The sequence below is a fragment of the Mytilus edulis genome, chromosome 9 (assembly GCF_963676685.1).
Source record: "Mytilus edulis chromosome 9, xbMytEdul2.2, whole genome shotgun sequence".
Classification (NCBI taxonomy): domain Eukaryota; kingdom Metazoa; phylum Mollusca; class Bivalvia; order Mytilida; family Mytilidae; genus Mytilus; species Mytilus edulis.
In genome coordinates this window covers 59174782-59202108 of record NC_092352.1, presented here as the reverse complement: position 1 = coordinate 59202108, position 27327 = coordinate 59174782, and the positions used below count along the sequence as shown (strand labels likewise).

General features: G+C 31.2%; 1 protein-coding gene across 1 annotated transcript; it reads left to right on the top strand.

Annotated features, from left to right (window-relative positions):
- The first annotated feature begins 374 nt into the window (after nucleotides 1–374).
- On the top strand, nucleotides 375–27327 carry LOC139488665 (uncharacterized). The gene is made up of 12 exons (XM_071274468.1): nucleotides 375–494; nucleotides 4784–5044; nucleotides 7632–7781; nucleotides 8246–8593; nucleotides 10290–10430; nucleotides 12454–12795; nucleotides 16198–16476; nucleotides 19185–19250; nucleotides 19922–19997; nucleotides 23310–24682; nucleotides 25274–25710; nucleotides 27265–27327. Exons 1-10 carry the CDS (start codon nucleotides 416–418, stop codon nucleotides 24022–24024), a joined length of 2457 nt encoding a protein of 818 aa, XP_071130569.1. The 5' UTR covers nucleotides 375–415; the 3' UTR covers nucleotides 24025–24682; nucleotides 25274–25710; nucleotides 27265–27327.

Here is a 27327-nt window from a genome sequence, read left to right as displayed (position 1 = left end):
TGTTTTTTTTTCTTTTCTCTCTCTCTCTCTCGCAAATTTAAATCCCATTCTCAAATTCACATAAAAAAAACTAACTTAATTTACAAATCGAAATGAAAACTTTGGTCAGTGGACTGCTTATCTTTAATTTGTAAATGTCTTCGCTTGTTAATCAATAATTCAAAACAGAAGTCAAAATATTTGTAGTAAACAAACATCTTCCTACATTTGTATTTGTACAAGCAATTTATGTCAACAATTATATATGGCAGAGTAAAATGTTGCCTGTCCATTTGATACATATCTGTTCGTTGCGTACGTCTCAAAACGGAAATAATTTTAATCGAAGTACTTTTAACGGAAATACAAGTACTTGAAGCACTTCAATATACCTTGTACGTTTTATACTTCCTCATTACATATTTGAACAGAAAATATGGATACAAATAGGAAAGTCCTTGTTTTATTTTATATACAGTTTATCGATTTATTTTCTGAAAGATTCTATGTAACAGGTAAATAATAATTTACTTATATATAACATAAATATGGTTTATACATTTTACAAAATGAAATAGTTGATATCATTAAGCTATGCTACCACGACAAATTGTTTCTCAATACAGTATATTCTTTTGCAAATTTAATTGTCTATTATTGCCACACACAAAAAAAGCAATTTACCAAAAAAGACATAACATAAAAAACCTTAAAGTGTTAACAAACTCATCATAGATACCAGGATTGAAAGTTTTGACTATCACTTTGAATATGGGGCGTTCACATTAGTTCGATGACGTATTTTCAATAAATACAACTAATTCATATTTTCCATTTTATTAATTAGTATGCATTTAATATTATACTATTGTACATGCACTACAAAACTGATGATACGATTTGAATGTTTTACAGTAATGTGTACATCGATAGATCTTGTCCTAAATAATGTTTTAAGTTTAAATTGAATATTAAAAGCAGGAATTTGGTTACAGGGATTTATAAAATCTTTAATATAATTTTACATCGAATCACATAGTATAACATCAGTCATTTTTATGTGTGTATATGTACATATCTACAAGGCATCTGTAATGTAATAAAAGCTACATTTTATATTTAAAACTAAATTGTTTGATGTTTTCCATTCAAGTATGACCACATCCGTGACGACCTTTTAAGGTTTATTAATTGATATCCGACTGATACAAAACCGTCTTCCTGATTGTTTAAAATAGATGCAATATTTCATTTAATCATTAGGTCTTTCCACCTTTCCGTGGAAAGACCTATTGCTTTTGTTCTGATTATTATTATTAGGTCTTTCCACCTTTCCGTGGAAAGACCTATTGAATTTGTTCTGATTATTATTATTATTATTTTTTTTTCTTCCGCCTTAATTTTTTTCTTGCGTAGTTTCAAAAGATGTCGCTTAGATATTTGGAATATGATGTCGTATAGTTTATACGCTTTAAAAATTTACAACTGTGTAACAAAATACTTTACGTTGTAAGAGTTATCTCCCCAAACACTGTTTTTCTTGTGGCCACTACTCCTTCGCAACCGTAAAGGATTACGACAAATTTATTTTACCAAATTGCTCGTTACTTATTCAGGATAAGGATATTCATTTGGACCGAAGCTATCTGGAGACTCCATATGAGAGTTATTTTCCCTTATGCATTTGATATAAGTGATATGCGTTTATAACTGATAAACCATCAGTGATATAGGCCTAGGGTCTTTGGATTTAAGTTCCTTTGTCCAAAAAAATGAAAATAAGGTCAAGGTCAAAGGTCAAGGTCATATTCTAAATTTTGATTTTGGCTTATTTTCTCTTATTTTCAACAACCGTGAAAGATATTGACAAATTATTTTTACTAAATTGTGAGTTGCGACATGTTGTAACTTATAAATTTTGGTTGGAAGGGTGCGTAAACAATAAATGAAAATTTTCGCCCATCTTATATTTAAAATCATGCCTCAAGTGATATAACTCATTAACCATACATATTACAGACCTAGGGTCTTTTTATTTGAGGTCCTTGGATGGTGACCTTGAAATTGAGGTCAAGGTCAAAGGTTAATAGGACGTTCTATATTTTGACCTTTGCTTTAAATTCATATTTATACATTATAAAGTCATAGGAACTGACATTCTAGTTTGATTTTTAATATTTTGATAATAAAATAGATCTTTACTAGTGGAAAGACCTTCAATTGTTCTTTGAACAATTGGTTTTTAATTATTTTTTTTTTTCTTCCGCCAAAATTTTTTCTTGCGTATTGTTGATGTTTCAAAAGATGTCGCTTAGATATTTGGAATATGATATCGTATAGTTTATACGCTTTAAAATTTTTCAACCGCGTAACAAAATACTTTATGTTGTAAGAGTTATCTCCCCAAACTCTGTTTTTCTTGTGGCCACTACTCCTTCGCAATCGTAAAAGATTACGACAAATTTATTTTACCAAATTGCTCGTTACATCTTCAGGATTATGCAATTCATTTGGACCGAAGCTTTCCAGACTCCATATGAGAGTTATTTCCCCTTATGTAAATGATATAAGTATTATGCATTTCTAACTGGTAAACCATAAGTGATAGAGACCTAGGGTCTTCAGATTTGAGGTCCTTGGTCCAAAAAAATGAAAATGAGGTCAAGGTCAAAGGTCAAGGTCATGTTCTAAATTTTGATTTTTGCTTATTTTCACTTTTCAAATACCATATGATATATCGACAAATAATTTTTCATAAATTGTTAGTTGCGACATATCCTAACTATATTTTGGGTGAAAGGGTGGGCAGACAATAAATAGGAGTTTTTGCCCATCTTATATTTAGGTTTACCCGTAAAGTGATATTACTCTTTAACCAAACATATTAAAGACCTAGGGTCTTTTGATTTAAGATCCTTGGTTTGTGACCTTGAAATTGAGGTCAAGGTCATAGGTTAATAGGACGTTCTAGATTTTGACCTTTGCTTTAAATTGATATAAATACATCATAAAGCCTTAGGAACTAACATTTTAAACTGATTTTTCATATTTCAATATCAAAATAGATCTTTACTAGTGGAAAGACCTGCAATTGTTCTCTGAACAATTGGTTTTTAATTTTCTTCTGTTGTTGTTGTAATTTATTTTATATAAATAACCTAACAAAAGGTAGGGAATAGTTCACAAAATATGTTAAAAAGAAAAAAGGTCGTTAACTTTTTATTTCCTCAAAGAGTTGAAGGATTATACGTCTTTCACTAACAAGACTAGTATATTTTTGGAGGTGGGTCAATGGTTATCCGTACGAAAGGAAGCAATTTAATATTCGATATAAATGTACTTCATCACTATTATAAAATAACTTAACTTTCAATAATTTCTATTGTTTTCGTACACGATAGAACTTTTAATCTCTTTCGCTCGCATAGTGTTTGAATTATTTAATATTTTCATGCTCATGGTCATACGATTGTACAATACCAGTAGGTTTGTTTTCGAATAGATACAAATAGTTCGCATACACCATAGTACAACATTGTAGGAATGTATGAATAAGGCCACGAACACTTCAAATAAGTGAAAGAAAAAAAGAAGAAATAAGACGAATTAAAAAAACAATCTGAACTCAAAGGAAAGAATAACAGGATACAGGTGTACTCTAACAACAACAGGATACAGGTGTACTCTAACAACAACAGGATTAAAATAGCAAATACAACCAGATTCAGGCCACATGTAAAATATAACGAAATTCGGAGAACGAGCTGTGAGTTCCTGTGAATGGAGTTATGTTTTATTTGCAAAATACCTTGTATATACTAATACGGTAGGGCCTGTTCATAACCAAAAGAGTGTACACCCATATGGTCCGACCACACAAGTATGATCGGACAGTACTAGTATATGTAAATGGTCACAACCATACATGTATGGTCCAAATACACCTATGGACCGGATCATATCCATAACAGTGAACAACATATATTATGTGACACTTCACATAATAATATAATATGTTATACATGTATATACCGTATATCTCCTAAGTCAGAATCTGATGTACAGTAGTTGTCGTTTTTTCTGTAATGTATACGTGATTCTCGTTTCTCGTTTCTCGCTTTGTTATATAGATTAGACCGTGGGTTTTCCCGTTTGAATGGTTTTACACTAGTAATTTTGGGGCCCTTTATAGCTTGTTGTTTGGTGTGAGCCAAGGCTCCGTGTTGAAGGCCATACATTGAACTGTAATGATTGACTTTTATGAATTGTTATTTGGATGGAGAGCTGTCTCATTGGCACTCATACCACATCTTCCTATATCTATATGAAATGATATTGTTAAATAATAGAACTACTCAAATATGATAAACCGTTCTAAAAGATCACGTCTTTGCAGCAATGTCAAAACTATTCTTTCATGCAACGATGAATTTATTGATAAAAAAGGCAACAAAGATATGCAACAATCAACGTATACATAACATATCTACAATATAGACACTAGTGTTCGATAACTAATAATAGTTGTTCAAGTGGAATATACGTGCAAAACACATGTCGTTCACAAAAAACTTAGAAGATGATCTGCACAAATAGTGCTATAGATTAAACAAATAGGAGACAAAATCACACATCTTTCAAAATTTGAACCATGAATGCGTCGATTAACATTACCGAGGTTTATTTACTGCATCAAATATGCATCTCGACAATTTTGTTTACTTCTATGAGTCTGTAACTGAAAGTTTCCCTGAATCTGACACAAACATTAAACAGCAATGCACACCTCATTTTCTTTCTGCAGGTGTTCAAGAAAATACCTTTTTGAGCAACTCAAGCGTAATAAGCTGTGACGGGGACACAACTATCAAAATAGTTGATTTACTGGTAGAGCAACACACAGCTATATGTGCTGAAACCAAGCATTGTAATCTGACAGAATTACAGATGAATTCAATTAAAAGGCATTGTAATAAAGAAAGAACATGCACCATATCAAAGCTTATTCCAAACAGCTGCCTGTTTAATGATTTTGAACGTGTGTCCATTTCATATTCATGCACAGGTAAATACAGCTATATAATTCTGTTAAGAAATAGACAATAAGGACGTAGATAGATTAAATCTGGCACGCAAAATACTACGAATATATAATAGTTCAATTTTGAATTAACAAAAACAAGTTACAAAATGGATCCACAAACCACTCCTGACTACTCAAACTCTGTAAAAAACAATAAACATCATTTTGTGTTGTCAATTATGATTGTTTTGGAGTATCACCAATTATCTAAGTCCAGTCAGAAAAAAATATCAGAATGGTGTACAAAATGTTATATTTGAAATAAAATAGTTCCTACTCATGGATGTAACTTCAAAAATATGTAAAATATTTTGACAACTTTGTTAGTATTTGGACGCTGAATGACAGGTAATACTTTTGGAACCCTTTTGACTTATAATTATACCCCTGCTTTAAAAAAAACAGTGGGGGTTTACTGTTGCACCTTTCTTTTTGTCCGTCTGTCTCAGTCCAATGAATAGTTGCCTCGCATCTTTCTCAGTAACTACATAGCAAGGATTTCTGAAATTTATTTTCAGGGTTTACATCAGTTAGCTATACATTGTGATGTGTTTTCAGGTTATAACTATCAAATTCCTGCTCACCGAACACTTACATAATTTCATACATGACACCCAAGTTTAACATATTCGTCATTTTTTTTTTCAGGGTTTCAACTTCATCACGCAACAATATTCTGCTTTCCGATTACACTATTTTAAAGATATTCTAAACATATATGATTGTCTGTACCTTCTGAATAGAATACTTTAGTTGTTTTCGCAAAACGTAAAGGAATTTTTGGTTCTTAATGTTCTTAAACTTCGTACTTTTTGGCCTTTTAACTTCTTTTATTCGAGCGTCACTGATGAGTCTTTTGAAGACGGAACGCGCGTCTGACGCAATTATAAAATTTTATTCCTGGTATATATGATGAGTTTATTATAATCACCCAGTTCATTTAAAACATGTTAGTTCGGGTCAACTAAATTTATACGATGTATTTAGTTTGATTTAGAACATTGTAGAAGAAATAACGACATAGCTAGATAATATAATTAATTATCTAATTACTACCACAAATTTAAAGTATTAAGTATTGTAATTTTTGTTATTATTAATACAAAAAAAATCATGATATATATCAGTATTACAAACCTAATATTAAACTCTATCCGATTTTTGGGAAAGTTTTAGAAATGTGACGTTACTCTTCGGCTAACATATAATTTATTGTTCGGCTGTGCTTTTTTATTTGCTGATTCAGGTAATTTTATGCAGTCGTTTTTATTCTGTAGTTAGTCACCACTTTGGTATATGTATCTATTATAAAGTCATTTTTTTAAATTTACGTTTTGCAAAAGTATGAATTATTCCAAATACAAAGGATTTTCTTATCTCAGGCATATAACCTTAGCCGTATTTGGGACATTGTTTTTGGAATATTTGGTTCTCAATGCTTTCAACTTTATACTTGTTTTGGAATTCGAACTTTTTTTATTTTAGCGTTACTGATGTATGCGTCATGGGCGTATGGCGTATTAAATTATAGCCTGATACCTTTTGAAAGCTATTACTTGTGTGTTTCTCTGTTTTGAGTGTTCTCCCATTTAATTGTATCGTAGTCCTGTCATGTTACCATTTTAATGTTATATTTAACATTGTCATAAAAGCGGGTGGTTTGGTTAGCCACAAACCAAGGTTCAACCCACAATTTTGTTCTTAAAATGTCCTGTACCAAGTCAGGAAAATGGCCATTGTTATATTATGGTTCGTGTATATTGATGAGTCTTTTAAAGACGAACCGATCGTCTGACGCAAATACATAATTTTATTCCTGTTATCTATGATGAGTTCATTTACCTATGATCATGACATCCAAGTCATAATTTTTGGTCACATTTTTCACAGGAACTATAGTATGTACATGAATTTCTGACATTTGGTTTCAGGGTTAACATGAGTTAGCTAAACCGTGTATACCGTCACTCTTCAACTTTTTGTTAACTGTCGAGTTAGGCAGCATAGTATCAGTGAACAATAGCTAGCAGTTTCACTTGTTTTGATAAACATAAATGAAATTTGAATAGAAGGGTTCCTTTTCCGTGTTTGTTTAATATGAAGTATTTGTTTTGACTTGTTTCAGGACATAACGTTTCATGGGGCTGCCTTGACATGTAATGACTGTCACTTTATTTGAACTTAAGATAATAGAGATATCACCATGATCACTGCGTCAAATTGAGGGATAAACAAAGAACACTATGTGGCGATGCATAAGAGGTGTTACACTCTACTTGCTGTATCACTGAAATTCGTATAAATCCAATTTATCATTGTCGATATTTTCATGAAATAGAATAATATAGAAATGAATGAAACTGCAAGCTTTTCAATTTCATGATTGTAATAACTAAATTTTCGAACCCATTTGCTTGAATTTTGTAAGTGCAAATACACGTTTAATAAATGCGTTGGATTATATTTCCATTAACAATATACAAAAAATAATATATAGTTATTGAACACATTTGAAATCTGATATCCATATTTATCGTCGGATGGTTTTATTTAAAGTTTATCTTAACAGGACATTTAAACAGTAGCTGTTCTTTTGATGATCTCTATGATCGTTGTGGATGGTATGCACAGGGTTCTACAAGATACAAGTGGATACTTTGGAAAGGAAAAACTCCGTCATGGTATACAGGACCCGACAGAGATCACACGACTTCGTCCGGTAAAGTTCAACTCCAAATGTAACAGAGGAATGATAGTTTTATAATATCTTTTAAAAATAAGAACAACGACTCTAAACATGCTAAATATAATGATAAAATAATAATGCAAATGAAAATAAAAATATTTTCTAGGCATGACCCAACGGAATATTATTTGATTGAATACACCAAATTTCATAACAGGACTCATTTATGAATATTAATTAAGAAATAATTCATGAGTGCTTAATATGCCGTGAGAGTACGATCGGAACAGCCTAGGCAATGATTTCATATTATCCACGGTTGTTTACTAAAAATGTTTGAAGTCCGTCATGTAGAATCGTCCGTTAATTATTTGGAAGTTTGATAGTCACAACAGGGCAAGTATATTAAATGAGACTAGTAATTAGTATGAATGCATTTATATACGTTTTCCATATTTAACTACAAGTATATAACGTCCAGTCATATATATTTTTAGGGTATGGTTATTATTTTTACACAAAATCCCTGGCTGATTCGGCATATAATGATGACAGTTTTCTCTTTAGTCATTGGATAGTACCAAGTACAAAGCAGTGTTTGTCATTTTGGTATCACATGTATGGGATACATATCAACACCTTAACGGTATTTCAAATGAACAGTGAGCATACCATTGAATTGTGGAGCAAATCAAATAATCAAGGGAACAAATGTTTTTTTCAATCACTGGCATTGACAAATATTGGGCCTTATCAGATTATTTTTCAAGCAATTCGCGGTGATGGGTCCAAAAGTGAAATAGCTGTTGATGATATAATTATTAAAAACACCGTCTGCAACAAAGGTAAGACATAGAGCATTATTTGCGTTGAAATTGACGATTATTACATTGTCATAATCGGAGTTTAAGATTATTCATATTAATATCAGAGCAATTATTGGCAGTAAGGGCAAATCTTAAACGTTTTATGATATTATCATCAAAAGATTAGTTGTATCGATAAAACTATAAAAACTATTGAAAAATACATGTAGACAAACAGTAAAATTTAATAAACCAAACTGAGATCTACAAGTACATGTAATACCATTAATGATAATATTAACAAAGTTGTATATGGGAGGGTAGTTCAATTGTACAATTAAATAAAATAGAATAAATTAAAAAGAATAATAAAGAATAAAATTAATTAAAAGAATAATAATTAATAAAATTAATAAAATTAATAAAATTAATAAAATTAATAAAATTAATAAAATTAATGAAATTAATGAAATTAATGAAATATACCGGCCTACCTACCTACCTACCTACCTACCTACCTGCATACATACAATCATACATACACAAATGAATAATATAAATAAATAAAATAAATAAAATAAATAAAATAAATAAAATAAATAAAATAAATAAAATAAATAAAATAAATAAAATAAATAAAATAAAATAATAAAATAAATAAAATAAATAAAACATCAAATCAAATCAAATAAAACCCAGCGATTCGGGTTTCTTTTTTTAAGTTAAATTATATAAGTTAAACAAAATCAAACAAAGCTACAGTTTTAGGCATTGCTGTAAGATGTTCATTAATATTGATTTATTTTTAATGGAAAAAAAAATTGATAACGTTTAAATAAACAGAAATAAATCAGCTATGTTTTGTGTATTTATTTTTGTAAGAAGCTCATGGGTGTGACTGTCATAAATGCCATTGACTGATTTTTTTAATGCACAAGTACCTAATGAAATCTGATTCGAGAAAAATATCTTCGTAAGAAATGAAAAATTAAACAAACTGAAACGAAAAAAATACAATTAAAAAGAAAACGTACTAGAACATGTAAAAATAACAAAATCATTTGGCAATACAAAATACATGAAGTCACAGTAAGTATACTTACAAGTACGGATTAGGCTAATATAAAATGATATATATAAACGTTGTATCAGTTTCTTTCGGCTAAGTTTTATCTACAGAGATATTGCACATTTTTTCATGTGTAAAGTTTTGTATGTTCTATATTTAATATAAAAAGAAGATATGGTATAATTGCCAATAAGACAACTCTCCACAAGAGACTAAATGACACAGAAATTAACTACAGGTCACCATACGGCCTTCAACAATGCGCCAAGCGCATACCGCATAGTCAGCATACTGTCCATTTCAATTGAAATGCAACATATATGACGGCTTGTGCTCATCGTAAAAATGTTCACAGTATATAAAGAAAAACAAAGAAAAGCATGATTTTACTCGTAGATTTACTGTTGTATCATGAAAAGGTAATAATAAGCATAACAGCAGAACAAAATGTGTACGTTCTAATATAAACGTTATTGTATAATTTGAATATCAATATCGTAACACATTAATGTCAACAACCTGATTTCCCCCCTTTCCCCCTGAAAATTGGCTTACATACTACCAAAAACTGCATCAAAGATTTATTATCAATTCACATACATGTATATACATATATACTGTAAACTTGTCATTAAAATCTATATGTTTGTTTATTGTTTGTTTTAGTTTCTAGACTTGATTGCAATTTTGAAGAGGATTCTTGTGAATGGAAACCCGAACCGAAAGCCACATATAGCTGGACAATTATTTCTGGCAAAACTCCTACTCTTTGGTCCGGACCGGATGTTGATCATACAAGTGGATCAAGTAAGATATTTGTTAAATGTTTTGATTATGCTATATAATACATTACAGTTTTACCCAATACGTACCATTTTCAATAGCTGATTGACAATAGTCAAGCAACAGCAGTCAAACAAGTACTGTTCAGTAATTTTTCTGAAAATGTCAAATATATAGCACAGTTAATAATGGCTACGTAATACCTTTTTAGGCTGCAAGATTGCGTGTAAATTAAGGTTCATAACAGTACTGTAATTGGTGCTTTGAACATATTCTAAATTAAAGAGGCAAACTGAACATAGTCTTGCTATCCTGACCACGTGATTCGGGTTATTAGTTTAGGTTTATTTGTAGAATCAACTGTACGACAGACTATATGAAATCTTCTTTAGTCTTTTGTGGTATGTCCATACTAACACAACCAAACATTTCGTTTAAGTCCAGCATCTCGTTTCTTTTTTCTATCTTTAATTTACCCTTATACTGTCGATCAATTACACCTAAATTATCTTAAAGTTTCAATTTGAGGTGCATAACGGGAAAACGGGCCGATATATTTGTTGGTTTTTCTCTTTGTTGTAATTTTTAAATGAATAGAAAAATAGATGTTTCAAGAAATGTTTTTTGGCATATGAAGAACAAAGGTGTTTTGACTGAATACTAAATCGCAAACTGAGCAGTGAATTCATTTTTAATTTGAAATTACCGAATCTTAAACATGCTATTGACCATTCTCTATTGAATTTTCAATTTGTCATACGGCAGACCTATACTTCTTCATTCAAACAACAAATGCATACAAACTCCAATATGTTTTAACCTATAATTGAATGACCTTTCTACCATGTCTTTATCTTATTTGACAATGTAATTATAAAACATTGGTAGAAGGTAAACGAATGCATCCATAATAACATATCTTTGATTTCATCAATTATCAACAATAAGGAAACGTGCAAAATGTAGAACCAACAACAGGACGGAAATTTAATAACAAAACACCCAGTGTTTCAATGTCCCTGTTTACGTTTGAGCAAACATTTCATCTGTGTAAAAGTAATATATCCAATATATGGTTCATCATTCTGGTTTTTCATACTTATCCTACAACCAATGTAGATTTAAAAATACATTATGACATATGGGGTTCATATCAAAGAGACAAAACTTAAGTAACAAAAATTGTTGACGCTGATTAACAAACCCATCCAAGAAGTAACTCACATACAATTATTGTAATAATGTTATACAAATCCAACAATAAATATAGTTTTAAAAATAATTAAAACGTTCAAATGATGCAATACAATTATGAAAAGTTTCAAAGAAAAAACATGAACAACTGACTAACTATAAGTCATAACACAGATTTAAACAATGAGCAACATCCATTCCGTATAGCAAGCTTAGAATACTGCGACATGAAAGCACACCGACCGTGCGAGGACTGAAAAGCCAGTCAAGGTCGTTAAACACATCCATCATCAACATGACAACATGTGAAGCATTTAAAAAAAGACAACAGTAGTTTTCCGATGTGCAGATTCATAAATCAAAGAAAACAAATACAGGTAACACACAACTTGAGGAAACCGCATACAATCTGAAAAAGTCCGAGACCGAGTACGTCGTATTTCAATTTATGTACTTTAAAACCAAATTCTCCGAAAAAATTGGGATGCAAAGGAAATAAGGCTTACACTGCAGTTTTCTATCGAATTTACATTTACAAGTAGCACAATTTCCTCATAAACAGATGATCGGCACACAATGTGAACCAGCCGTGTGTGCGTTTACATGAATAGAGGCATAAAACCACGAACCGCTGTCTGGATAGATGCATGCCCATACACAGGGGAATACAAGCCCACTGAATTGCGAAAGAAAACCAAAACGTGCTGTTTTGGCAAGGACTATTTAGTAATGATTAGTTACTTTAACTTGAACAAGATTGATGTACACACATTCTTCGCGAAATTTCTTGTCTTTTTTAATTTCTATGATTTAAATATGTATTACGTTCTGACTTTCTTTTTGAAACCAAAAGATGGTGGACATTATATTTACCTTGAGGGTAAAGAAATACAAAACGGCGTAAAATCCAATTTAACCAATATTACTATTAACTTTGTTGACGCTGTGTGTTTAACTTTCTGGTATCATATGTATGGAGTTGGTATGGGAACGTTAAACGTTTACATGGAATCGAAAAACATCACCAAAAGGCGTTGGTCAAAATCTGGGAACCAAAAAAACTTATGGAAATTCGCCAACTTAGACATTTCTAACTCAGAACCGTACAGGATAATTTTTGAAGGTGTTCATGGAAAATATGATACGAGTGACATTGCTTTGGATGATATTTTCTTACTGCAACATAAATGTTCAGGTAAGTCACAGAGCTTTTCGACGACAAAACGTATTTGCATTTACACTGAGTATCTGAATATGTCAACAATCTTGGCAGAAAAGTAAAAAGCATAATATATTTGTTTAGAAATTATTAAGCATGAACAAAATTGCTTTGTATTTGGTATTCAAACTTTTTTCATCACTAATCGATACCACTCTTTTTGATAGTCAGTTCGCAAAGGTATCTTCAGCACAGTAGCCAGTAATGTGTATTTTTGTATGTAGGATATTTTTAAAGAGTAATGTGGTTCACTAAATGAAAATACCAAACAAAAATTAATACTAAAATTCTGTTCTACATCCCCCCCCCCACCCCTACCCCAGCTTCGCTAGCCAAGGGTTGCCCTTGGCGGATTGAGATAGAAAATTTCGGAGACACAAGGTACTCATAAATTATTGCGATGTTTTTATTACTGCGAAAAATGCGACTTTGTTATCATCGCAATAATTAAAACTCGCATTTTGTAATTTTTTACATGAATCAAACAAGATTTTTCTCAATATCGCAAAAAATAAATTCGCATTTTAGTCCAAAATGACAAAATCGCAATAATAAATGTACGCATTAATTTCTGAGTTTACAGTAATGATTTTCATTGGTTGCAGTCGCAACTCGCTGCATTCAATGAAAAAGCGCCATTACATGATCGAGTGTAAATGTAGAAAGTGTATGTAAACAATTGCCATGTGCTTATTGTGCAACAAGTCTTTACATCCCTTAACATACGACTATATTTCGTATGTATATTTTTGTTTCCTTCTTTACCAAGTGTATAAATTCTAGATGCTACCGTGTTTTTACCTGGATCTCAATGCTCTTCAACTTCGTACTTTATTAGTTGTTTTTTTTAACCTTTTTGGATTCGAGCGTCACTGATGAGTCTTTTGTAGACGAAACGCGTGTCTGGCGTATATATAAAATTTAGTCCTGGTATCTATGATGAGTTTACTTACAACCACTTGGTCGATGCCACTGTTGGTGGAGATTTATTTCCCAGAGGGTATCACAAGCCCAGTAGTCAGCACTTTTTGTGCTGACATGAATTATCATTGATATTGTTATACTTATAAATTAACTGTTTACAAAACTTTTTTGAAATACTAAGGCTTTTCTACCTCAGGCATAGATGACCCTAGCTGTACTTGGCTACACTTTTAGGAATTTTGGATCTCAATGCTCTTCAACTTCGTACTTTATTTGGCTTTTTTAACCTTTTTGGATTCGAGCGTTACTGATGAGTCTTTTTAGACGAAACGCGCGACTGGCGTATATATAAAATTTAGTCCTGCTATCTATGAGTTTATTATTGAAGAGTTCAAGTGCTACCATTGGTCAAGAATAATGTGTTCGGAATGGGCGTGACTTTAATCTACCAATAAATGGCGCAACATTGATATCACAAATGTTGGCTTAATCTGCCAAGGGTGGAGAGGAGGGAAGTTGATCGTTACCCTTGGCTAGCGAAGATGCAACAACCCCCAACTTCTCTATACTATAAACAATCATAATAATTCAATTGTATTGCTATCATATATAAGAACCAGTAGGTTATCAACACTTAATATCTGTCAATATTAACTCCCCCAAAAGAAACAGCTGTATTTCCAAAGTTCAACCTATTGCAAGTCTATTTTGCAGTGGTTGTTGTCAGATCTTGTATGTCATACTTGTTATTCGTTGATTGTTTTGAAAACATGAGGCTGTTAATTTCTAATCATAAATGTTTTATATTTTGACAAAGCCAGCATATGCAACTATTTCAGTCATAATTACGTTCGATAATTCTACATGTTACTGGTTTACTTAGGATTATGTATAGTTTACTGGTTACCGGATGAATGATGCAAAGAAAATTGAAAAATATATTTATTTCACCTCGTTTAATCAATATCCACTCGAGGTCTTCTTTTATAAATATAAAATAATATCGTTATGAATTTCATTGAGAATCGGACAACACTAATCTACATTGATATTATTATTATTTATTATATAGGTATTGTCAAAACTGGTATCGTGATTAGGTGCCATGTTTGTTTTCTTTGATCACGTAGAAGTTATGACTTATAATTAATTAGTATCTCCTTAATCTAGCTATGCCCTTGGCTATCATTATAATGACTATAACATGTCATATTTAATTGCAATGTTAACAGTGAACTTAAATTGAATTATGTGCATGTACAAAATACGTGTCAAACATCGTCCACGTTTGAAAATGTTTTGGTCGCTATTTTTTTTCCAAAATTTTATAAAACAAACAGCATGTAACAGCTTTATCAAAAGTAACCAATATTTGATTCTATGCTACTTTTAGATAAGAAAATTACTGAAAACGCAAGCATCTGGGACAACGGTTATTTGATTTGCATTGTAACAATCTTATAAATTTTTTTTTTACCAAGTCGTCCCACGCTGTCAATGTGGTCGCCATCTTGAAAAATAATACATGTACCAGATTTTTGGAAAATTACTGATTTTCAAATCAATATGTAAGGGACATAATAAAAAAATAAACTATTGCACATACGATATTTCAAATATTTATGAATATAGTAATAAGCACATATTTCCACAATTATTCCATCGGTTTTGTTTAAATCGCAATTTTAGGTTTAAAACGGCAGAAAATCCAATATTTATTGGAGTTGGATGAGTAACAGTGTGAACTTATCGAGGCAACAAGACAACTTTTCAAATCATTTGGAAGGGAGAAGACCAAAATTTAAACTTTTTTTAAAAAGCATAAATATATTTCTAAATATATGAGGAATTAGTATATATTTCCACACTTTTTGTATCATGAACTTAAAGTACTTTATTTTATCAATTTTTGAAAGTACCTGTGCATTTCTATACATTTTACTTAATACGAATGATGTGTGACGTCGTCAAAGTCACGTGATGACTGCTATAGTTGGATATAGTAAGTATATAGCTAAGAACTAGTATAAAAGTAATCAACCACCTTAGAATACAGCGTTTCATCTGTATAATCATATTTTCAAAAACAGTTGTCAGCAAAACTGACTATACGATATGCTTTACATCTCCTGTTGGGTAAAACTATTAATTATTTACATTTTGTATTATTTGATAGAACATGTGCTACATAAGGAGATGCCTACTATCATAATTGTTAAACACACTAAACAGTGTTTTCTCATCGGATGTTTATGTCGAATACTGAACCATGGGTTATCCAGACAACATACCATCAATTGTTTACATACTATTATACAATGTAAACAACATCGGTATCAATGTTAAATTAAATGTTTATTTTTTTATGACATTTTCATGACATTTGCTCTATTTAATCATTATGTTTTTGTGTGTAAGGTAAGCATAAACATTAATAGATTGATCGTTTTGTAGCTGTGATAGACTATACAGAGTCATGTCGTAACATAGACGAATCTATATCGTTGTCAGAGTGTTCAAAGTATTATCTACAGCTAAACAACACAAGGTTAAAGTTTGAACGAGAGTGGAAAAACTGTTCAACAGTCTACCAAGACGTTCAATCATCAAGCAGAACTCTGTGTAACGATATGAACAATTCAGACATTTGCACCTTTAATCTGTCTGAAGAAATACAAAATGACCCCAGATGTTTTCTGTCAAATAGTCTTCTGGTTGAGTATAAATGTGAAGGTAATATTTTACAAATAATATGATTTAAGAAAAAAAGGATAAATACCAGTTTGCCTATCCCATTATTATATTTTCAAGAGAAGGACATAATCAATATAATCAACATTATAGCTGACTATGCGGTATGGGCTTTGCTCATTGTTGAAGGCCGTACGGTGACCTATATTTGTTAATGTCTGTGTCATTTTGGTCTTTTGTGGATAGTTGTCTCATTGGCAATCATACCACATCTTCTTTTTTCATATAAGCTATAAAAATCGATTGATTTTGGTGTTACTAATACAATTAAGAAAGAACATAAATGTGTGGTAGTAAACCCGACATTTATTGAGTTTATAGCGTATGTTCATCTTTCATAATATTGACACCATGATAAAGTTGAATTGAAATTTATGGTTTTCTGTATTTTTCTGTATTAAAATAAATCTTTTCTTGCTTCAAAATGTATATACATAGATATATGAAGATGTGGTATCAGTGCCAAGGAGACAACTCTCTATCCAAATTATGATTTATAATTGTAAACCATTATATGTCAAGGTACGGTCTTATACACGGAGTCTACATGTAGGAACAGACACATTTACTTTCTTAAATGTAACATTTGCTATTTGGTAATAGTGAAAAATGGTTCATATCAGACAAAGACAGACACTCCTTCATTTGCCTTACCATTTTAAAATAATATAATCACTTGAAAGAATACCGGTATCATTTCCAACATGATTACATAAATGTGACAGGACTGATACATCCAGTGTTAATTTCTTTTTTTGATAACTCTTGTCTTATTCAAAAGTGAAAAAAACAAACAAGAATGTGTCCCAAGTACACGGATGCCCCACTCGCAGTATCATTTTCTATGTTCAGTGGACCGTGAAATTGGGGTCAAAACTTTAAGTTGGAATTTAAATTAGAAAGATCATAGCATAGGGAACATGTGTATTAAGTTTCAAGTTGATTAGACTTCAACTTCTTCAAAAACTACCTTGACCAAAAACTTTAACCTGAAGCGGACGGACGAACGGAGGCACAGACCAGAAAATATAATGCCCCTCTACTATCGTAGGTGGGGCATAAAAATATATAAAATTGTTACTAGGAAAAGTAGATAGCTAATTTCACTATGCATAGGCAGGGTAAGTTGATCAGTCATTATTGAAAATAATACATTTATTAAGCTTGGGTAACTTTGAACGATTTGAGGAACACCTGATATTTGGTTTACATATTAATTTTATACATTTTAAATTCCTTTTTCTGAGAGCAGGTATTCCATATTCATGAATTACGAGTTGCTAAATTAACATTTGTTTGTTGTAAGAAAAGGGAATATCATAAAATTCTACAATGCAAATAAATCGACAAAATAAAATGTATACAGTTCTTTGTGGTGCTTATCAATAAACTAATCATAGATACCAGGATTGAAGTTTTGTATTTACACCAGACGCGTATCGTCTACAAAATACTCATCAGTGACGTTCGAATAAAAAAGTTAACCCCATGCTACGATGATTATCTAACATATGCAATGCCATACAGAGAAATGCACTGCTGTTTACATAAGTAAAACTCCAGGAGCCTTGGTGTAGGTCAAAATGTTATCACAGCAAAAACTCAGGACCTTGTATAAAGACATTGAATTAAAATGTGTATTATAAAAAGCTTGTGTAGCTTAACTAATTTCGTTTTATCAATTCTCTGAGTTAACCACTCACACATGTAGCCTTCCCAGTTCACGTCTCAGTATAGTTGCCAAACGTTGACGTTAAAAACAAACCATAACAAAGTCATTTGTCTATTCAATAAAACTGAATAAAGAACATTTTCATGCATGATTTTGTCATCAAACTTCTAAAGTGTACAAAGATTTAAGTGATTGTACCAGATTTAAGGAATTTTTATGATGGTTGTTGCAAATTCAATTTACATCTTTGGAACGACGTATAGGTATGACCATGTATCAGTCCTGTCACATTATAAGTATTTATGTCGCCAAAATTATGATACCTGTAATTTTAATACGTCATGTTGATTTTAATGAAAAGACGTATATTCAAGTGTTTGTCTTCTTTTTATAAATTCTCTCAGTAAAAAGTCTTTAAAGCATATCTTGTTCCTATCAACCAAGTTTTTGGTGGTGTTCGTGTTGCTCAGCCACTAGTTCAACACGTTGTGTTTTGTTTATTTGTGTTTGTCTAGTGCTATTTTTTTTCCATTGTGCCATTGGGTTGTAAGTATGTGTTTGACATGAATTTTAATGTCCTTTTTGCATATTTCGTCTGTCATTGTAAAATTATTAATAGTTATCGTCATCCTGTTTAGACATGGGATAATTGCAATCGAACGTTAAGCACAAACTAACGCATGAAAGATACATGCAACCTATAACTTTGTACATGAGACGTGCGTTATGTCTACAAAAGACTCATAAGTACAACTAAAATACATACAATGTAAAATAAAATGCATTAAAGGTCAACAGAGCTGACACAGACAGCAAAGGTACATGTAAACTATTCCATGAGTAGACAATCCGGAGTATTTCAAACATGTCTATGGTTTTTAAATAGTTCATGATTTTTAAATCGATGCAGCGACAATAATTACATTAACATCATGCAAACTTAAAATAGCCATAATGCTTTAATTAAACAATATAATTTGTAAACACAATGATGTATGTATGATTTCAATGATTTCAGAGAAAGCACATGTACCAAATATCTTATCAGATGATGCACAGAAGATAAATGCTCCGATAGACAAAGGTAAGTACTTTATAAAGTAGTTTTTATACATATAAGTTTTTGACAGTTATTTTATGGATAATGCATTATGCCGTTGGATGTAGCGATGAAGTTAGAATTTTACATGTTACTTGATTATGTTTGCACTTGTTACAAACTACATTTCGAATTAATCCATAATTTAGTCTGCTCTTACCTTGTGAGTGAAATATACACATATTAATGATCATTATCTTAGATTCGGGGTACAAAAAAAAACACCATTTTAATTTTAAGAAAAATCAATCTATCATAATAAACGGTTTTTTACTCTTTCATTTTCTTTCTAGCAACTTTAAAAACAAATGTTTGTAGAATTATCAAATTTAATGTTTTACTTTATTATAGGTATCGAAGCGTTATTTGTCGGCATACGCATGATTAAATAATCATTGTTACGTGAACCGCAACCTTGTAATGCCATCAAGTGTTAAGATAAATAAGAAAAAAGAACACCATCAATTTAACTATCAAAATATTTCATGCTCATTTTAGAGAAAGCGTTATAAGCGTACAAAACGAACAAACAAGTCATTTATGTTGTATGAATATCATACAAATGATATTTTATGTTAGCAGTATATCTCAAGATGTTATAAGAAGTCCGAGAGTCAAATGCATACTTATATATGTGATATGGACATCTATTACAGGTTTGGTGGTTGGAATGGTAGTAGCTTTCGTGTTGTTAGTGTGTGTTGTTGTTTTAATATTTTTTCTCATCAGAAGGTAACGTATTTTTAATTATTTAACCCGTCTTGAAAGGCACTCGGTATATATCATTCATAGCGATGAGATAGTTAATCCGTCTGTCTGATTTTCTAACCTTCTGTCCAACGTTGTATCTGTAACTGCTCCTGCACCGCATGACATAAGTTTGTGTTTCTTTCACATAATCTTACCAAGATGAAAAGCATTTGCCCCTCTTTTTTCGTTTTTTTTATTCACTTTATTATGTCATTATAGAAAACTTTTATATTAATCTCTACTTGACCCTTGTGAGAATTTATTGATACTTTATCACGATCTTATAAATGTATTGCCACTGATCCGATTGGGTTTTCTTTTCAAATCATTCAAATTAACATTTACTTTATTTTGGAGTACCAATTATGCATAGCCAGTCCTCTTCAATACCTTCTAACGATTTTTCGAAACTTACGGATAACTTTAATGAGATGATGCTATCTTGAACTTCTTATTTAATAACTTTATCAAACTCATCTAAGAGTCCCCTCTAACAACATGTATATGAACCAAATATATGTCCTTTGTCGATGGTTTATAAATGGTACCTTTTTTTGTATCATCATTTTCTTACCTCCCATTACAATACATTAAACTTAAAAACAATCTATACTGTATAATGCTTTTTTGCACATCATATTTTGTTTGTGTTTAGATCCTTTGTTTTTTCATGTTAAACGGTGGACGTTGCAAGTGGCGGGTTATTGTTATGTGAGATGTGCTAACAAATCGTCTTTGCAAATAGGATATGTGCTTTGTGTTATGTTTGATAAAAAAAATGGATTGAGTTAAGATGTCTTTTGATTGAGTTAAGCCATTTCAATTGGTATTTTAATGTGTGTCTTTTTTTATAAAAAAAATGAATGAAGGGCAAATGTTGGTAAAATATTAAAACCCGATGCATTTGAATCTGATGTTTAGTAGTTGTCGTTTGTTGATGTGATTCATACGTTTTTTCTCGTTTTTTTATATAAATTAGACCGTATGTTTTCCAGTTTGAATGTGTTTACACCTGTCATTTTGGGGCCCGTTATAGCTTTCGGTGTGAGTCAAAACTCCGTGTTGACGACCGTACTCTGATCTATAATTGTTTAGTTTTAAAAATTGTAAATTGGATGAGCGTGTTGTTTTATTGGCATCCCACCCTCTTATATGTTGTATTCCAAACCGACATCTAGACCAAATTGAATGATTATATCTTATCAGGTGATTTTTAAATAATAACTGTGCTACATTCTAAAAAATTGAATGATCTATATATTTACAGTACATGCACTGCTTTTATGTTGGATACCTACACGACCTATGTTATGTTTGATTTGTCTGTTGCGTTATCCATAAAAGAAATGTCATATTGGTTTTGCCTTTTGACATGTTTGACACGCTAACATAGTGAATGAAAAAAAAATATATACAACATAAAAAAGAAGATGTGGTATGATTTCCAATGAGACAACTATCCACAAAAGACCAAAATGACACAGACATTAACAACTATAGGTCACCGTACGGCCTTCAACAATGAGCAAAGCCCATACCGCATAGTCAGCTATAATAGGCCCCGATAAGACAATGTAAAACAATTCAAACGAGAAAACTACCGGCCTTATTTATGTAAAAAATATGAACGAAAAACAAATATGTAACACATAAACAAACGATAACCACTGAATTACAGGCTCCTGACTTGGGACAGGCACATACATAAATAATATGGCGGGGTTAAACATGTTAGCGAGATCCCAACCCTCCCAATAACCTGGGACAGTGGTATAACAGTACAACATAAGAACGAACTATAAAAATCAGTTGAAAAAGGCTTAACTCATCAGATGGACAAAAATACAAGTAGACGTGGCCGGGTACTTATACATCCCGACACAAAAAGACGCAATGAACAGATCTGAGAGTACTCGCAGTTATCTGACAGCTAGTTCAAAGCCACTAACAACTAATAAAAAAATCATGCATCTAAGACTAAACAATCAATCCGTACACATCCAACATCCAATGGATTTAGTATAAAGACGTCATAAACAGCCAGAGAAAAACATGACCTTGTGCAATGCCAAGTTACAGGTATCGACAGATTGTAGATCCATGAATATATATATGTATACAACATACTAGTAATATTTAGTAAGCTTTTAATTTACTGATAACAAAATCAATATTTATACCAATATAAGTCAACAAAAGAAACGATACATGATTTTTTTCCTATTAAAGATGAAGTTTTTCGTTTTAGGACCAATATTGAAGGTAGTAATACATGTACTTCATGACCATGGAAATATAAATCTGTTTAAAAAAACAAATTTCGCTTTCATGACGTCATTTGTCGGAATCTAATTTTTTTGACAAAATTTATATAAAACGACAATTTAAAAAAACAGAAGTTCCAACTTATAAAGCCAACCTCTCATTTAAAGGTAAAGACAATGTTTGCCATCATTCTTTTTAAAAAATCATACACTTTCTTCGTTTATTTGTGAAAGCAAAGTTCGGCCCCACAACAAATCTTAAAAATGTATACATTATCGTTTGATTTACCATAGACAGTATGTGTAAAGTGAAATTCAATTAACAGTAACAATATTAAAACTAATCAGAAAGGTTTCAAATTTACAACGTGTTGTTTTCATATCTAAAGCATTGATTTGAGACGGAAAAAAAATTTTTTTTTTGCATTTTTTGAGATTTCAAAAAACACTCTTTTTTTTTAAATTTAAAAAACAATATTTCAACTCTTTAGTTACATTATGAACATAACTTGATTAACATAATGAATATTTTTCAACAAATTTGAAAATTCATTCAGTTCTTAGAAAATTGTGTGTCGATTTTTCATCCAACTTTCCGCAAAAATAATTTTCATCCTATGATCGTTTACACAAAATTTAGTTACTTTCCGCCAGGTTTTGATTTTCGTTATAATATGCGCATACATTGCAAATGAAAGCTTTTTGAAATAGTCTATCTCATATTGCTTTATATTTAATACTTTTTGATACATTTTATTCCAAAGTCGTGTATCGTTTCTTTTGTTGACTAATATACAATGGTCATTTAAGACATTTAGGGGCCAGCTGAAGGATGCCTCCGGGTGCGGGAATTTTTCGCTGCATTGAAGACCTGTTGGTGACCTTCTGCTGTTGTCTGTTCTTCTATGGTCGGGTTGTTGTCTCTTTGACACATTTCCAATTTCAATTCTCAATTTTATGTCTATATAAAAATAGTTCGTTTAGTAAAATAACATGAATAAGTTATGCTGATGTTTCATTTCAATTGCAGGCGAGGTTCGTTCAGAAAAACTAGGAAAAATCAGAAAAACGGATTTCACACGAATAATTCTGCTGGCATTCAAACTGCATCTTCAGCAAATATTAATGCTGACATCAATAATCTAAATAGTCAACTCACTACGACACAAAGCAATCATTGTAATAACGTTTATGCCAACACAGAGTTTCAAGATGATATTATCGAGCCCGATTGTGAGTATTCAAATATAGCCCACACCAACTCTGTGATAAATGAAAAAGGAACAACTGTTGCTAAATATAGAAATTATCAAGGGGATGTACCAAGTTATAATATCTCATCAAAACACGATGTCAATGATTTTGCTGATCTCACCAATAAGACGAGATTTATAAAGGGGCCAATGCACCAGACAGATTCGACGAAGTCAAATATGATTATTGAGCCTCAAGGAAATATTTTTGAAGGTTCTGAGTATTATCAGCTTGCTCAGCCTACATGCTTCAGCGACGAGAATCATCAATTGAAAGATGAAAATAATGACGTGTATTGTTCAACGGAAGAAGGAACCTATAACTTTGCCGGTAGTGATTGTCACAAGGAAGCTGAGCAGAATATCTATAGTCATACCGTTGATGATGTTTATGATTCAACGACCCATAAAAGAAAAGATGATGACCAAGAAGATAAATATGATCATTTCATTGGACAGTTAACCGAAGACGTCTATGTTATATCAAACTGACATAATTTGAAAATAGAATTTTTTATTTGTCTTTCAATTTATACCTTTCAGGCTTGTTTTTATTCTTAAGATTGTTTATTCTGTATGCTGCTTTTTGTGCCTTTTTGGCTTAATTTGTTTTACAAGATTCATAAGAAAGCTAATACGTTTAAGTCATTGGGTTAGTGTCTATTGAAACAGTTTATTTTTATTATCATACCTTTGTATGAAAAGCAAAATATGATGGTATTTTCCGTTTTGTCAACAGTAAAACTTATCCCAAGTTCACCGAATCGATGATGTGATAGCTTGTACAATGTAGGATTTATCTGCTATCAGTATAAGCATGACTTTAAGTTGTGGTTATGCAATAATAAATCTCAAAGGTCTCATGATAAGGCAACCTTATTATTCCTTAGAAATTGAATCCAGGGTCAAAGGTCTGATTTATGTAAATTTACTCTTTCTTTTACCATATTATTTTCTGAATTTTAACATTAACTACATGTATTATAATTTCTAATGGGATAGATAAAAAGGCCAAAAGTGTCAAATTCGATATTTATCGAGAAAGTATTCTTAAAAGAGTTGATTTTGAAATATAATCAATTAACTTAAATACTGTTTGCAATTGTGCTGTTTAATGTTCATGACTTGAAAATATAACAGTATTCAAAATGTATTATTAGTTACATAGTGTGCTAGTGACCTAATACGGTATATATGGGGTCAGTAAATTCCATATGGGGTGAGAGCGAAGCTCGAATCCCCATATGGAATTTACTGACCCCATATATACCATATTACGTCACTAGCACACTATGTAACGAATTTATCATACCGACTATCTTAACGTGTGAAATTAAGACTAGTGATTCTCAAAACGAGCAAGTCTTCAATACTGTTAGCGCTAAGAAAATACTTCTATTGATCCTACAAAAACAGATACCAACAATAACGACTTGTAAGGTTTAAATGTGTTTTATGAATTTGTTTCAATCTTAATCATCGATTTCTTCGTCTGTTGGAACTTTTAAGATTTTTTCTCAGTACCGTTTTGTTTTTACAAAGGGACATAACACCATTACTAACCGTGTATGAAATAAGCCCCGCCCCTTCTTACCTAATAAGGAATATAAAGGGACGTAACTCCACTACTAACCGTGTATGAGATAAGCCCCGCCTCCCTACTAACCTAATATAAAATATACACGGTTTGCACGCGGACGCTTTTAACCAATCAAATTCCTGGAAATGTATAGGAGGTAAGATAAAAGGACTTACATATAAATTGGTCAAGCGAAAAAACCACAATGAAAATCGACATACATTTGTACTTGTAACTATTACTGCAATTTAGGTTCCAAAGTAGCAATATATGTACTTTTCAGGTTGAATGCATTTTCTTTTTATTTATTTACAAAATTAGTATTTCAAAATCTGACAACGGTCCAAAGTCCTTTAGCTCTATAGTAGCACCATAATTAAAACTATTATTGTGACAGTTATTCTAATAGGATAGCAACTATTTTATTTTTTTTAAATATGTACTGTATTTTTTTTTTCTGGCCGGGTTTGGATCAGGGATTATACAACGTCAGAGTGACAACGCCTACTGCTGTTCAAAGTTTGTTTTTATAAATGATATTTGCGGTTTTTTTTACTGTGAAAACTCTATTCAAAAATGAGTTAAATCCTTGATTTAAGGTAGCACTACAGTCTAACGATGATTTTTTGAAGATATTTGTTTTATCACATAATTTTGAAGTAAGAACTATTCTGCACAGTTTATAAAAATCCCAGAGTCATTATCATATCACAACAGGGAGTAAATTGATAATGAACTTATGTAAATAAAAGCACATGGTAATTAATCTAAATATATAGGCATTTGGGAGGAGCTAATATGTCAATCATCTGTTGATACCAGTGTCCAGCTGTTAATCCCTGACCACAAGATAAATATTGTAGTCTTATCTGATTGTTTTGCAACAATCTTATTGTTTTGCAACAAAAATATTTGATATAACATGGAAGTGAACAAAGAAAAAGAAAAAATCTAAAAGGAAAAAATCTACAAAAAATGAAATAAAATTAATATGGTACTATGGAAAAGAGTGGGAAAATATATTTGAATGCCTCTGACTGTCTGTATAAATGTCTTCTCTTTTGTCTTATTCATTTAAATACAGTTTTATGCATTTTAACTAATTTTCAGTTGAAGTGTAATTTAAAAAAAACATGTGGGAAAGTGGATTTTCAAAAATCAAGAAGTGTAGTTTAACTCTTGATATTTTTATGAACATGTTTTTTGATCCACACTTTTAATGTTTTAGCTTAATTCAGACAGTTTATTTCTTTTTTTAAATTCAAATGAAAGTTATTCTTTATATATAGAGAATAATGATGTTAAACATTGATTATATGCAGCTGGTCAATCATGTTATCTTAGACTGTCTGGAAAGAGGCGGAGCTCTGTCTATATTTAATTACTACATCACAGATGTTGGTCAAATCTGTGACGTCAAACTCCCGCCAAATGCCAAGTTAGTGTTGGACAGTTCACATATAATGCAAAATTCACAGCATTAGAGCATCAAAGACACAAAGTGTGTGATTCTATTGATATAGTAATGGTATCAGAACACTCCTGGGGTGTTCCCAGTGGAATTTTTGTATTTATATTGTCTTTATAGGGGTTCTGAGGGGGAAATTCAGTTTTTAGGTCATTTCTCAGAACAATTTTTCATGAGAATTGTAAGGAAAAAATGAAAACAGAAACTTAATGATTACCCCCTTTGGCCTGACTTTGATATATATGATTAAAGGGTGTATTTTCTACAATACCGTGTCCCAGTTTTTGGATAATTTGTTTCTAAATGAATCTATAGGTCTTCAAAGATGAAAGGTGAAATGAGGTTTGGAACCCAGCAGTTAAATTAATATATCTTCTTACTGGAGGCATATATCAAAAATCTAACACACGGTTTTGTTGATTGTATATGGTTGATTTAAGGGATGAAAACAAATTTTTACTACCATTTGACATGAATGTGCCATTTTTATCCAAGTTGGAAGACCACGTTTTGGGCAATTAATGTGCTATATTTTGAAATTATGTATAGATTAAGAAAGAGTTATATTTCAGCTTTAAAATGAGTTAAAGATTTTAAAAATCCATTGATTAGTTTTGAAGAAATTAATCTTTAAAGACTGTTTATTGGAGTCAGAAAATTTTGACTGTAGTACTACCTTAATTAGTACAATATGTTTATTACAGGAGTCAATAAATAATCTAGATTACATTTACTTATACATGAATCT

What these genes read in the sequence shown, in the direction of transcription:
- LOC139488665 (XM_071274468.1), top strand. Translation starts at nt 416, where the DNA reads ATGGATACAAATAGGAAAGTCCTTGTTTTATTTTATATACAGTTTATC. An exon ending in TGATCATACAAGTGGATCAA is followed by an intron (nt 10,431 to 12,453) that starts GTAAGATATTTG and finishes TGAAACCAAAAG; the next exon opens with ATGGTGGACATTATATTTAC. An exon ending in AAATGCTCCGATAGACAAAG is followed by an intron (nt 19,251 to 19,921) that starts GTAAGTACTTTA and finishes CATCTATTACAG; the next exon opens with GTTTGGTGGTTGGAATGGTA.